The following is a 15252-nucleotide window of genomic DNA, read 5'->3' as shown; positions in this document are numbered from 1 at the left end:
TTCTCATTCTGCCTTTGTTCGTTTATTTACTCATCGGCTTATTTTAGGTTTCGGCGCTATAAACTGCTAAGCGATTTCTTGAACTTGAACTTAAAAGAGTTTTGATTCATAAAAAAAATAGTTTTGGTTGGTAAGGTCAGTTTTAATTGGCACCAAACAGTGAGACTGAATTTCTCCTATTTTGTTGTGGATATGCAAGAAATCCAGAGAACAGGATTTTCTAGCACGACTTATTTTTTTGACAGAATTGTACAGGGTGGCCCACTTTTTTGTAGCTGCACTTTAATCATGTACGATTTGAGCGAAATGAATAGAAATAACATAATGCTTACCTCATAATTTGCGAACAACTTAAAAACAGATACGAGGAAACACAAGACAGGAACGCAAATAAGCACCTATTTCTAACCTGAACCGAGGCAAATTTGAGGATATACCTAAATATAAATGGTTAGTTCCCCCCAGAACCTCAAAAAAGTACCACCCAGTAGATTTAATATAAAATTGCGTTTTGAGAGCCGTTATGAATTTTAAAAACAAATATAACATGAATGGCATGGTCAATTTTTCGTGGAAATAAATAATTCATGGCCCCATAAAGAGACACCGGAAACAAAATTGAAGAAGTAGGTAAACGGGAAAAAGACGGTCCACAGTAGGGACACTAATAATACATAATAATATAATAAGATAATATAATATAATTAATATTAATAATATATATAATATATATCATATATATATATAATTAATAATAATAAAAATTAATATACACTCACTTTCACATGAAATACACCATTCAATAATAATAATAATTAAGTCTTGTAATTTTGGCAAAATAATGCTTCATAATAGAGTATCAAATGATCAGACTTTCAGTAAAAAAGAAAGAATGCTAGTGGTTTTTTTGTCATCGACCTATTAGATTTTTTATTCAATTGTAAATAAATAAAATAATATTTACATGGAAATATCAGTTTATTTTGTTGTTGAACTGTGAACAAGACATCTCAAAATACCCCCCAGTGAGACAGCGTCGAAATTTTTCTCACATTTCGGATTTCGATAGAGGGCAAATTATCGGCATGAAGGAGGGTGGACTTTCTTTTCGTGAGGTTGTCCGAAGAATGAATCGGAACCACACCACGATTGCGAGAATATGGTCTTCGTGGTCTGAAGAAAGGATTCAGCGACATCGTCCAGCTGAACGTCCTCCCCGTAGCAGCAACGCACGTGAAGATCGACTTCTTAGACGGATGGCCATTGGTGATCGATTTCAAACAACAATGTCTGTTGCAGTAGATTGGATGGGAGCTCTAAATCGTCGGGTGTCGATGGCAACAGTTTACAGAAGAATTTTATCTTTTGACCTGCATTCATACCGCCTAAATCTACGACTGCTACTAACCGCCCAACACCAAGCTTCCAGATTGGCCTGGTGTCAAGAACGAATTGATTGGAATCATGAGTGGAACAATATCGTCTTCAGTGACGAATCGCGGTTTTGTTTATGGATCAATGATGGTCGTAGAAGAGTCAGACTATACTCAGGTGAAAGAAGAAATTTGCAATTTTCTGAAAGGCGCCACACAGCTTTAACACCTAGTGTTATGGTATGGGGTGCGATATGTGTTGGTCGAAGATCTTCTCTTGTGTTCGTTCCAGGCACCCTAAACGCACGTCGCTACATTAACAATGTTCTGAGGCCAGTATTAGTACCTTTCATGCAAACTTTACCAAATGGCATTTTCCAACAGGATAATGCAAGACCATATAGTGCGAACATTACTTGACGATACCTGGAAGAAGCACAATTGGAAATACTGCCTTGGCCTGCACGGTCACCGGATCTATCGCCCATCGAACATCTTTGAGATATGATGAGTCGCCGTTTTCGAAATTTACCGAGGCTTCCAAACAATGTGGATGACCTACGACATCATCTTGAGGTAGCATGGAATGAAATACCCCAGAAAGATATTGATCATTTGTTGCAAAGCATACCGCGAAGAGTACGTGCTTGCATTGCCGTACGAGGCGATATCACTCATTATTAATTTTTTAATTATCAAATGTTGTATCTTTTAACTAAAAGTCTGATCATGTGATACTCTATTATGAAGCATTATTTTGCCAAAATTACGAGACTTAATTATTATTATAACTGGATGGTGCATTTCATGTAAAAGTGAGTGTAATAACATAATAAGATAGCATTCACTTACATCATCATATACCTCTGTGGATTGAACCTTCATAGTTTATGGAATTAATCCACCATTTCCATAGACCAGAGGTCTATGAAAATTATTCCATATACCACAGAGGTCTATAGAAATTATTCAATAGACCACAGAGGTCTATGAAAATTATTCCATATACCACAGAGGTCTATAGAAATTATTCAATAGACCACAGAGGTCTATGGAAATTATTCAATAGACCTCTGTGGTCATATGTCTTCGTGGATTGCACTTTCGTGGACATGTACCTTAGTAGATTGAATAATAATGACGTGACGTGACGCGACTTGGGCCAGTGAGGTCTTTGTGCTGTGTCGACACAATCCCATTTTAAGCATTTCAGATATTTTAAATATCTATCATAGATGGAAGAAACAAATACCGGTTTAATTAATTGATGACTGAAAAAGATGCTAAAGATTGTTTGAGATTGAGGCAAGACGCAGGATGGGGTCTCGGTGAGTAACTGTTAATTGTTATTAGTCAGAGCATACATCTTATTTATTTCTTTATAATCTACTGTGGCTGCCTGGGCGATCTTCTAGAACATCGCATTGCTTGAAGGGATATTTTACAATAAACTCCCTTGAAGATGTAAATTTGAATAGTCGATTGTATATATAGCAAACAGCCAGGTATTTATCAAATAGTAGCACTCATTATTTTTACATTTCAGAACAATCTGTATAGGTTTGAAATTTCAATTTAATCGTGTGTATATCGTGTATCTCAATAGATGCATACGCTCTGTATTCATAATATTAATTATCTTGTAAAAATACAGGTAATTAAATTTACTAGAAACACATGACTAAGTAAGTGTAGTGCCTATGATTCAAACATATCAATAACATCTATAACCTCCATACTGCTTAAACATACTAGCTAATATTAAGCCAGAGATATAGATTATTGTTCATTGTACAAATTGAAGTCTTATCATTGTTCACGATTATCCCTTTCTGATTTAACTTATAATATTTTTATATGTGCACATGTAAGTCTACAATAAATTAATTTGGCAAGTACTCGACTTTTAGACAAAGATGTGCATTTCAATGTTTCTAAACCATGTCTTTGTAAAATATATTTTTGTTTATTTGGATCGCAGTTCGTTATGGTTGTCGCTATAGTTTCTATAACAAGTATGACCTACGCAATAATTAGCATAAATTATTGGATATACCAACTCGAAGCAAAGGTGAATTGGAAACAGTCAATATACACGTGTGAGGTGTATAGCATTATGAACTCATTTGCCAGGTTGAGACAATGTTGTTGGCCACATGGTTATATACATAGACGCGAATGCTATTTTTGGCTCGAAGATAAATTTTGGCTTTTTGATTAAAAGTAAATATTGATTTTGCTTTGCTTTTTGGTTAGTTCGTAGTTTTTTCTCATTAAGAACTATCTAAAGTAGTTACATATATTTACTTGGCAGATTTCTAAAGTTCATTTACAATTCCTTATACGGTTTTAAACCAAATTACCATTGGCTTTATGTTTCAGTAGAACAATATATCCAACTCAACTAATGAATCATCGTTCACCTAACCATATAGAGGCAGACTGCGTAAAATTGATGCAACTGACCTGAAAAACGTATATGAGGTTCGCAAGGATTTATCTCAAGTTTGCAGTATATGGGTGTTGCCGATTGCATCGATCTGAACCTGAACTTCTAAATTTATTTCAAAAATAAATAAAAATTTTTTGTGAGGTTTTTGCCGCAGGTTCATCAAACTAGAGTTTTGCCCGACCTTAATACCCACTCAATGTCTGAGGAACAAATATCATTCCTTGAAATAATATTTTTGCTTATATCAGGGGCGTGTATTGAGTTTGGCACATTGTAGTTATTTGAAACCATAAATTTCCTTTCGTTCTGCACAATGCAACTACTGACTTTTGAAGTGTTTTAGAAAAACCTTATAATCAAGGGGAAAATATGGTTCTATCCTAATATTACATACAGGATTCTTTAAGAATTGTTGACGTAAATAATAATTACAAAGCAGATTATTTTCGAATTAAATTACTTTTTCGATTTATTGGAAATGACAAACTACGATCAAAGAAATACTTTAAAGTTAATATTTCTTATCGAACTATCCTAATTTATATAAATTAGGATATTCGTCTGTTATCTAATGCTTAAAACCCTTGAGTTGTATGTTATTATAGGAAACACGAAACAATGATTACCCTGAGTCAGCAAAACTAGTAATTTAAATCATGCCGCATCATCTTATTAAACGCATATCTATAATAACATGTAAGTGTTACGGTTTCATCCCAGAAAAAAACGTTACATATTGCAAAACATATTGTTAATGAATTGGAAGATATGAATAAAAATTTCCGAACATTAAGGTTTCTAATTATAGACCCATCATTAGGAAAAAACAGATGAATATACCAGTGCTTATATATCTCCGACCGATAGAAAAACTGTTTAGGTAATATTTGAGTCAAATTTGGTTAGAGTTATGATCTCACAATTAAAATTCTTCAAAGTAGAGGTAAGGAAACACTGGTGGAAATGAGAAGTCATAAATGTCCATGTTACATTACAAGCAGTGCTACCTGACCAATTACTTTCTTAGTGCAGTAACGCTATTTATAAACAAATATCATATACCCATCACAAATTGCAAAATTTCATTGCTAAAGTCTTTGTTGTCTCGGCAACTAAATTTTGAGATAATTTATTATCAGTAACCATTTTACTAAGTCATTAACCTGTTCACTGTTTAAAACTTTGTTAAACCATATCATTAGGGCCCACCCTCATTCTGCGGGTATTGTTTTGAAATAAAACGATTAAATTTCAAGCACATCACAGTATGCAGAATAGTTATAGTGCGTAGCAATATCTATGGATTTTATCATATAAATTTACAATGATATACACATTTAATGAAATATGTATCTGTCGTTATATCTCCTATTATCTAACATAAGCCTGAATAACTTTTAATAGTGTTAATAAAATTATTGATAAACCTACACACAAAATCAGGTCAAGATCTGATTAACGTATTGAGGCAAATGTGGCAACAGCTAAATAAAGCAAATATGATGAAATAAAAACAAAGAAACTGGATGAAAGATGCAACTCCATACATTGCATCTAAGAAATTGAGGCCACTCAGGCCCCATAAATCCCAATTATTGCAGTTATTTTTGATAATCGAGGTTGCTTTTTGTGTTCCCAACGGTTTAAAAATATGATCTTGGTTATTTGAGTGCAGTTGAACACACATTAAACTCAAAATAAAAATAAATTTAATTTTTTTACATTGGCACCAAGTCAAAGAATCAAGAATATAGGCGGCCATATGTTCGATGTTAACGTCTGGTCACTGATGCCCATTTTTGAAATTCGCAAGGACGATTGCTCAGTACGTGATATTGAAAGTGAATATATGGTTTCCTATTTTTTTAAAAAGCGCAGCTATCCCTACAATACTATTGATTCGGGTCGATTTAACTTGTTAATCAACCGAAATCAATGGTATTGCTCTCTCAAGAATTTCTCTGGTGCAATTAATAATCCGCGTCATGCTTGTCCTTGTATCAAGGTCCTTAGCCAAATACTTTAGGCCATGCAAAATATAATTAAAAGGACGTTGAGCAGTGAAACAATTTCGAATGTTGACATCCATACTTCAAAGAAAAAATCTAAATTTATTTAATTTCCATTTGGGCTTATGCCAGCATGGTGGTTTTTGCACTTAAAATACTATGACCAGCTATAGGTCAGTGGCACAACCTTGTTTTTTAGTGATGGCTTTTTAGTCACCCCAAACGGCAAAAATTATTGCTTGACGAAGCACTTCATTTAACTACTATTTTTATTCGAATGATATAAATTAATGGAAAATTTGGTTACTCAAAAAATCAATAAAATGGTCATATAACTGCATATAAATAATATTCAAATTTCGGTGGGTTATGTACAGGCACAAATTTGGACTTTGGATTACCAGCATTTAATAGAATTGCAGGTACTCAAGGTCAAAACATTAAAAAATATATGCTGAACACATGAAATTGAAGTACTTTTATAGAAATAGACATAAAGTAATTGGTGTAAATTTAAGAGTGAAACGAAAAACGTACCTACAAAAATAGAGGACGTTAACCTTCATTTTGGCAATGCCTCAGTCAAGGTTTTCTGCAAATGAAACGTGTTAACTATTTACAGATATTTGGTTTTCAGGTCAGGTGTTTTTATGGACATTTTTAGAATTAGATATATATTGATTTGGGTGATAAGTTCCATGGAGACGGCTAAACATACAGAGTTTAATATATTAGAAACGAGTAATCTGCAAACAGTCAAAAAGTAAAAACCCACTAGTAGAACAAATCTGAAAGCTAGATTTCACTTGAATAATACACCATAGCAAAGTCGTTAGCCTACGCTGATAAATGACTCGTAACCCATCAAAAAATACTGGGCAGGATTTAAAACAAACTTGAATAAAACCACATTCTCATTATACTATTGAGGATGTTTCAAAGCTGAGCTTCCAATATGGATCTTGGAGCATACCTATTTTACTTATTAGATATTTATGTGTACTTGTGCATACAGGGAAATCACCAATTTTATTTGTGGTTGCTCATAAAATAATATTCTGGTGGAGTATATAGACCTGCCTCATAATCATTCCAAATCTAACAAGATCCCACTTATTTAAATCCAAGTATCAAACAAGTAACCACACATAGTTATGGCAAATTTTTCGGAAAGAAATTGTTCTTAAATAAAAAAATTAACTTACCTCTTGAGTAAGTTCAAGGCTATCAGAAACTTCACTACTTGGTGGTGTCAGTACATCAGGAAGGTCATGGGTCGTAGCGTTTTCGACTGGTGCTGCTAAGGAATCTCCATTGTTCAATGGAGCCCCAGCTGCATTACGTTCGATGTTCAGCAAATAGGCATGCACATCTGGGTGTCTGAAATTCCCTCGATTGTACCTACCAAGTGAATTTAAATCCGCAAACAGTTCTCTCTCATAGTTCAGTAACACTGAATCAAGGCTCTTTGGATTCACATAGTGGCTTCTTAGGATTGCTGGTGAGGAACTCCTCCAAGTGGTTCCATTGCTCAAATCAAAGTCATTAAAGCCATTCAGGATATCATGGTCAAATACTGAATCTTGGTTTACTCTTAGAAGGCTTATAATTAGGGCAAGCTGCAAAAGCTCGTCTCTGTACACTTTTTTAATGCACAACATTTTCACTGTTTTTGTTATTGAAACTGGGAGATCACAACACAGTTTTTATAGCTATAGTAAAGTTAAACACTTTGGTTGGTGCACTAGGGAACTAGTTGTCTGGTTCTTCGTTTATTAATCATCGTTTTGTAGGATGTTTCATAAGGTATTTTGGAGAAATTCTACCTAAACATGTAGGGAATATCTATTCTCCGTCGTAGTAAACAAACACGAATCGGGATCAGCTGATCTTTTTAAATAGGATGACAGGTCAAAAACCGGCAAATCTTAGGTTATTTCACTCAAAAAAACAGTCTTTTTAGTTAAAAATCTCCTTAGAGTCAATTGGAAATGGACACACAGCACTAATAAGTAATTAGTGTTTTTATCTTGCACGTTGGATCGTAACCACAAGTGAGAATATAAATAAATTCACCAAATGAAATGCTACGTACGAGTCAGACAGTTTCACAATCGCATATTGCGGTGCGCAATGCGAATACACTTACCAACCTTTGGTGGGTAGAGGGGTAAACACACGCGGTATTGTTGATTTTCTTTTGTGCGCAACGATTTCAGAGAATTTTTAATTTTTCCCAAAAATAATATTTATTCCAAGGATGTGCATCAATCTAATTCAATGCGCATATTAATTAATATTTAGAGATATCTAATTAAATGATTAAAACACAACATTACACAACAGTACATAACAAAACCAATATGCGTTCGGATCGGTACCTACACCTGTGTAACAATGAAAGTTATTACCTGAGGTTCTACTTTGATGAGTGACTTCATATTGTGATAAATTACATCCGAGTCCATTTTTCCTTTAAGTACTGGTATCTATATAAATTGCTCTAAAAGTTTTACATGGTTAAAAGTAAAAAGGAATTCAATTCAAAAATTGGCGGAATGTGAACATTACGTTTACACGGTAGCATAGTATATAGTATGAGAACGTCACTGGAATTGTTTTATTCCATTTCGTTTAAAACAATAGTACTTGGTTGTCCTTTGCCCCTTAAGTTATTTTAATTGCAAAATGTTTCGACTGTGTGAAGGTAATTCAATTTCTCTGAAAAAGTAAAAGGAATAATTATTATTTGAGCAATAAGTTTACGTAACACTAACTTATAATTTTTAAATGGTCGCCCTATATTTTTGGATTCAGCGGATCATTTTACGTATGCCTATTATACCGTTAACTGGGGTGATACTACACTACTAGCTAAGTGGAACCACGTGGCCCTCTTGTTTTGACCATACGTATACATTAATAAATAGTGATTTATACTTCACCATTTTTTCACAAATTAGCGATTTTTTTCCAGAGTTATCATCTCAGAGCCAGTGTAAACCTACTAAGGCCACCAAAAAAATTGGAATTAAGGCATGAAGGAACATATTCTTTAGCGACATCTATTAGTGAATCACCCTGTATATTTAGACTAACATTTTTTGCAGCTCCCTCCACTTCGCTTTTCATTTCTTCAGTGACCATTTAATTATACCAACATCCATAGTAGAACTTATACTACACTCCCCAATTTAGGGAACTATTCATACTATGAAACACTAACATTCAACTTACGTCACTCACTTTTTGGCGATCTTAAAAGTCCAAGACCCGATACGCGATAACGTTGGTCCTTTATTTTTTTTTCTAGCAAACACAAACCTATCGTATCAACGTGCCAAAAATTGAGAAATGTTTGTTTCAATATTAATGATTAGAATGGTTTTTATCGTGATGTCAATAGGAGTTTGGCGAATTAAAGAGATTTATATTATGTAGCACAAAAGTTTTAAAAACGCAAACATACAATATTCCTATTGTTGATAAATTTGCTTATATCTATATATACATACAGGTTTTTTAAGCACTCATTGTCACATCAGTCCAAGTTTTGCTGTCAGAAAATTAGCAACTTCAATTTAATATTGTTCGTTTTTACAGCTTTTGGCCATAGTTGACGTAAATTTTTGACAATAAATACTATCCACATTAATTTGATTGCGAAATACAACGAAACAGATTTTTTTCTTTATTACAAAACTATATTTGGAAAACTAAGTCGCTACATAGTACAAAATCTTTAAAATAGAAAAATTAATCGAAAATCACTCAAAAATCAAACAACAAACTTTAAGAGTAAATTAGTTAATACAGGCCAAAGCCTGATTTACTACTGTCACCCTTAGAGTAGAAATCACTTCTATCCTTTCAGTAATTCATCCGTTAAGGAGAAACAATCGTGGTAATAAGATTGAAAATAATTTAATTCTTCAGTATCAAACCTGATAAATCTATACAGTTCAAAATGGCACTTTTGAGCTTTTCGAGGTATAAAGATATAAGTAAAAGCAAAATTACGGCATTTGTGTCCGAATATATTCATAACCTGTTTTCACCAGCGTCCGGAAATTTATGTTCTGGAGAAGATCATCTAAGGATGGATCATCGAGTAACTCATCAAGAGGTGGTAAAATATCAATAGGGTCAAATCCAAGATATACAGAAATATCCACCAATTTAAAGAAAAGAGTTTCTCGAAGACAGTCCAGCGGATTATCCAAGTTAGGAAAATTCCAAGTATCTCTTAATAATGCAGCTCGCCAAACCTAAACAGAATTAGAAAAGTTGCATTTAAAAAAATCTTGATGAAATTACTCGTATGTACCTGTAGAGTAAGTTCCGCTCTCTCATTGTCATCTTCAATAAAAGAAATTACATCCAAAGCTTTTCTGAATTCCAGTTCTTTAGCATCCACATAATGTGTATTAATATACAGAGACACTATCTGCCACGGGATTAATACTTTAGGTTTAGAAGCGTCAAATCCTTGTTGCTGTAAAACATAGTCCGGGATTTGTTCTTGAAATTCGATTAACTGCAACTTTTTATTTATATCTTCTATATGGTCGTCACTATCACTGGCATCTGGACCTAGAAATCACTTGTAATACAATGAAAATTACACAGATAAATCTAGTCTCTTACCAGCCAGCTTCGCCAATTTGCTGAGGCTATACATTGATTTCTGTGTCATCACACACTCGGTCTCATTTTCTCCTAATTGTCGTAGAACCTCAGAAGCAGATGAAAAGTCTTTATCACAAATATTTTGAATCCAGCTTAATGAAGGATAGGCTGTTAAAAATCGGCTAAGTCTTTCTCGGCCTTCTGGCAGGTGCTCCTCACTTTTGCAATACCTACAGAGAAAATATTCTAGTATTCTTAGAATGTACAAGGTGTTTGGTAACTCAATATATTCCTTTAAGGGAGTGATAGAGCATGAGGGAAGGACTAAATTTAACCCAACTTACCTTAGTACCAAAGTCGATAATAACAAAGATACAGGGTATCAAAGTTGAAAAAATAAATTATATTTTCTTTAGTATCTTGAGATTTCTTCAAGCTAATTTTGCAAAATTGTGTATCCGGGGGATTTTAAGAATGAGAAAAAAAGTATATTTTATTGAAGTTGCTAGAAGTAACAAATTCAATAAATGCAGAAATTATTATATTTTTACATAATTAGCTTTAGGTGCGTTTTTTTCGGAAAATGTTGCTTCTAGCGACTTCAATAAAGTATACCTTTTTTTTCTCATTCCAAAAAACCCCCGGATATACAATTTTACAAAATAAGCTGGACAAAATCGGAAGATATTAAAGAAAATATGATTTATTTTTTCAATTTTGACACCCTATATCTTTATTATTATCGACTTTGATACTAAGGTAAGTTGGGTTAAATTTAGTTCTTACCTCATGCTCTATCACTCCCTTAAAGAAATGTATCGAGTTACCAAACATCCTGTATAATTGTGTCAGTAAGTTATACCGATTTAAGAGCTTTGCTTGTTTTCCTTCTTTCATGTACCAACTATAAACAAACTCGGAAAATCCAGTATCTTTAAATCTCCTCATATATTCGTTCAATCGTTCTTCATCATTGTTTCCTTCGCAAATTGTTACAAGAATTTCATAATCTAAATATTTTTCCGCTAACATTAAGGCTTCTTCTTGGGCATTTAGTTCCACTAAAAAATTAATAATAATTGAGCTGTAAATAAGCAACTCAGGTCTGTTTCTAAAATAACTTCCGTAAATTGAACCCAAATGCAAACCCATCGTTAACTTACTTAAAGGTTTGATAAGTTTATTTCTGTCAGTACAATACTGCTTGAACAAAGATTTGTATCTTGAGGACTTAACCGTGGATAAATGCATCTTTCTTCCGTCTAAAATTATATCTGCCAACATCACAAAATCGTTTAGTAGAGTTTGCCTAACTTCTTTATCTCCTACTACTTTTAGGCCATAATTTACGGTGAGAGTATGCTAAATAAATTAGTAATGTAAAAACTTTTCCTTTCTCTAACAAATGACATCAATTAACCTGAAGCATAAGGGCATCCATGACACCTTCAGGTCCAGCCGCAACAGTCCAGGGACAATATTGCAAATTCATATTTCTCGAAATATCATTTAAACTAAAAATATCACTTGACAGTTTTCGATATTTAAGAACCGAACTCAAAACTGCGAGGACAATACTATTTCCATCGTGAACAACTCTAATTACGTCCGCAGGTTCTGCTGCGGAGTGGGACGAATCTTCACAGATTTTTGAAAGGCATGAAAACCCTTCATGTATGCGAGTAACTTCTCGGAAAAATATGTCGTGGTTTGAAAGGCCATCGCCGGTTGGAGTCGCGTAAGTCCTAACAGCCCTTTCAAGTGTATCTTCATATACTGTACTGGTCGGCAGTTTTTTCATTGCTATTGACGCAACAATTTTCTCTGCTAACTCTGATAGTACGTGGATGGTCGCCATATGGCTATTCCTTATTCGTAGACCAGTTAATTTTTTCCATAGCCCAGATTCTTTAAGGAAGTTTATGTATAAATTAAATGCTTGTTGTTTGTCTTGTAACTGCCGAATAACAAGCATAGAACGAGAACTCCCAATGCCTTGACCAGAACTCCCTTTTTGTGTCCAACGGGGGTCTCCAGTAGGAATATCATCTAGAATATCATTTCCTATCTTCACCACCGCAATATCTAAGGGACTGTCAAATGCTGGTAAAGCTGGTGCGTTTGCAGGGAACAGTTTGTTAACCACGTCATAGGCCTCAGCCTAAAATTACATATTTGTGAATCTAAAATCTAAAAACCCACTGAGTATTACACTCACCAGTTGACTTTTAGCATGAAATATAAAAGCAGCTTTAAGCTGACCATCAGTATCCCTGTGAGCTTCAAATATTTCTATGGGATCAAGATGATAGACTGATAGATTGGTAGCTGACTGAGTTTGTTCAGAAAAACTGTTTTCTCTTATAACTGAAGAGGTTCCAAAACCTAAGGTAGCTTCAATTTCATTCCCGGTTATTGCTATAAGGCCGTGTTGTCGCGAGAAAAATATAGGCCAATTGGAACATGCACACCCACCTAACATTGAAAGGATTTTTATTTTTAAGCTATCTAGTTCACCATAAAAACTCACTAAAAATTCGATCTGACGGGTGAAGAAATTCGAGTCGGTCTGGATCCTCTTGGGGCTTAATGACTGTTATAGACTTATTACTATAGACGTAAGCATTATTTGCACAAAGAATGAATTTATAGTTTAAGACCTCTCCTGAGTTATTATCTGTGTATAGACCCATCATTTTTAATAACAAAAAGTCTCTTGGTTGCGTTGGGGGATTAGGAATATTTACTGCAAATGAGATCATACCATAGTACACCTGGAAAGTAAAAAGGTCGTAAAAGTATTTTTATTCTTGAGTTCAAAGGTGAGGGTATGGTTATAAATATAAATGTGAGAGAAATATAAAAAAAACTATGTAACCCTCTAAAGCAATTCAAATTATTATTTACTACCTACCTGAGGAGCCATATGCTGATTAACTGCAGCGCATAACATTAAAACCCCCTCACGATCTGGTTGCATATCTAAAATCCATGCATCAATATCTGCAGGATCACAAAGTTCCCAATGTGATATATGACTTCTAAAAGAGTCTTTGACTAGTCTAGATACGTCTGCAGACCATCTCAACTGCTCTGGTACTTGATCTGTCAATGACCATTTTTGCAAGTTCAAACCAGCTAACACATAAATACTATAGTTCTGCTGTATGCCTGGTATTGCCAATAATCTTATTATTCTCTATAATACATTAACTTTTATTAAGTACTTAAAGTTATATGGCTTGGCTGAGCTCACAGTTTCATTTCCATGATCACTAGACATTGGACCAAAAAAAATTGATGATACTCTCCTGCTGATTCCTCCCAACCAACTTCCTTGAGTCTTTAATGTGCGGCATTGGAGTTGATGTCCGTAATTTCCTTGCTTGTATTGAATTAAAACAACTGTACAGGTAGTTGTGACAAGTATGCAGCCAAGGCTTCCAGCATCAATAAGGCTGTCACACTCTTCACCATTAAGTTCCAGATTTTCGTCCACTGAGCAATGGCCATGAGTGATGTCAGGCCAGTACCGTACCATACCTTAGCAAAGGTTAACATTTGAATGTACCTATGAAACTGATTTTAAGGTAGATACTACCTGAAGGTGATACAGCAACACATGATGGATGAGGAGATGTCTTGTTTACAAAGACAGAAATTAATTCAGCACGATGAGCAAGATCACTATGAGGTAATTTTAACTGATGGCAAACAGGGAATTTGAGCTGCATGGAGGAATTGCCATTTTGAGGAGAGGGTTGAAACTGCCATATTAACAAATTTCTGCCACAAACAACCCAGGCATAGCCACAGTCAGCAATTCTAGCACTGATTATTATATTCCCTGTAGAAAAGGTAAGTGGATTTAAGTAGTAATAATAGATTCATAAAGTAATTACTATCAGTGAATGAAAAGGCTTCCTCAACTAGAACTGGGGTTGGTAAGCCACATCGCTCAACTACGTTACCAGAGGATTTGAGCACAATATTTACTGAAGATGGTTTTAAGTTCTGTCGTCTGAAATTGAAGTAAAATACTTTTGTGGTATAAGTAAATTTAAGAGATAGTTACGAATCATTGAGGCCTCTAGTTAATGATATTTTACTAGGGGTCGTGGCGAGGGATGAATAGGACGAATTGTTAAACAATACCACAGTTTTTTTATCCATTTCAATATGTTGTTTTTGGGTGAAGTTGCAATTAATATACTAAAATTTAACTTTGTACTGAAAAGTAAGCGAAAACCGCTAAAATTAAAAACTGAAATTTCGCACCCACAACCTCACTTTTTGTATTGATTGACCGTTTTGACAATGTAATAACAAACAGCAGACATTTCATAAATAGTGTTTTTGTGATTCCTTTGGTACTCATCCTGCTCTTTTTCATTCACTTTTTGTTCTAACGTGTTGTGGACCAGAAATTTTTCAGATTTATTATTACTGAACAACATTTTGTGTGTAACAAAAATAAAACAGTCATATATTACTAAATTATTGCTATTTATGTTATATTTATTGCAATATGAATTAAATTAATTGAATGTGAGTATATAATTGAGCATAAGAAAGATAAATGGAGACAGACAAAAAATAAATAACAGCTCTACTAAGAGGTTTTTAATTTGTTATCAAGTCATTAGATAAAATTAGAAAAATATTCAGTCTTGCCTATTTTTTGCACATTCGTAAATACCGAGCTGTATCTCATGAATATAAAAATAGCGGTCCCCGTAAAATTTGAAATTCGTTTTGTGTCGAGGGCTATCGTTGATCTCTCCCACAC

At 34.1% G+C, this 15252-nt stretch overlaps 2 protein-coding genes across 3 annotated transcripts in view; both read right to left on the bottom strand.

Moving 5' to 3' along the window:
* cnc (cap-n-collar) overlaps positions 1 to 8338 on the bottom strand; it is a 53346-nt gene extending 45008 nt beyond the window's left edge. The window contains exon 1 of one of the 2 annotated variants that reach the window (XM_066402745.1): positions 8246 to 8338. In XM_066402745.1, coding sequence (XP_066258842.1) covers positions 8246 to 8302 — 57 coding nt within the window. In that variant the 5' untranslated portion in view covers positions 8303 to 8338. Of the gene's footprint in view, positions 1 to 7039; positions 7961 to 8245 lie in introns of those variants that run through there. The other variant, XM_066402744.1, reaches the window with a different exon arrangement.
* Positions 8339 to 9668: 1330 nt separating this feature from the next.
* Nup133 (nuclear pore complex protein Nup133) lies at positions 9669 to 14734 on the bottom strand. Its single transcript, XM_066402800.1, has 13 exons — positions 14539 to 14734; positions 14366 to 14484; positions 14065 to 14310; positions 13720 to 14006; positions 13378 to 13662; positions 12994 to 13237; positions 12682 to 12938; positions 11884 to 12624; positions 11627 to 11825; positions 11326 to 11524; positions 10482 to 10693; positions 10162 to 10427; positions 9669 to 10102 (listed from the first exon to the last, which is right to left on the bottom strand). Exons 1-13 carry the CDS (start codon positions 14634 to 14636, stop codon positions 9851 to 9853), a joined length of 3405 nt encoding a protein of 1134 aa, XP_066258897.1. The 5' UTR covers positions 14637 to 14734; the 3' UTR covers positions 9669 to 9850.
* Positions 14735 to 15252: the final 518 nt, after the last annotated feature.

This window comes from Euwallacea similis, chromosome 27, assembly GCF_039881205.1.
Source record: "Euwallacea similis isolate ESF13 chromosome 27, ESF131.1, whole genome shotgun sequence".
Taxonomy (NCBI): Eukaryota; Metazoa; Arthropoda; class Insecta; order Coleoptera; family Curculionidae; genus Euwallacea; species Euwallacea similis.
This window is presented reverse-complemented; position numbering and strand designations above follow the sequence as displayed.

Coding starts and splice junctions, on each gene's coding strand:
- Nup133 (XM_066402800.1), bottom strand. CDS start 14,636: ATGGATAAAAAAACTGTGGTATTGTTTAACAATTCGTCCTATTCATCC. Junction 12,625..12,681: donor TTCATGCTAAAAGTCAACTG/GTGAGTGTAATA, acceptor ATGTAATTTTAG/GCTGAGGCCTATGACGTGGT. Junction 10,694..11,325: donor CAAGCAAAGCTCTTAAATCG/GTATAACTTACT, acceptor TTTTCTCTGTAG/GTATTGCAAAAGTGAGGAGC.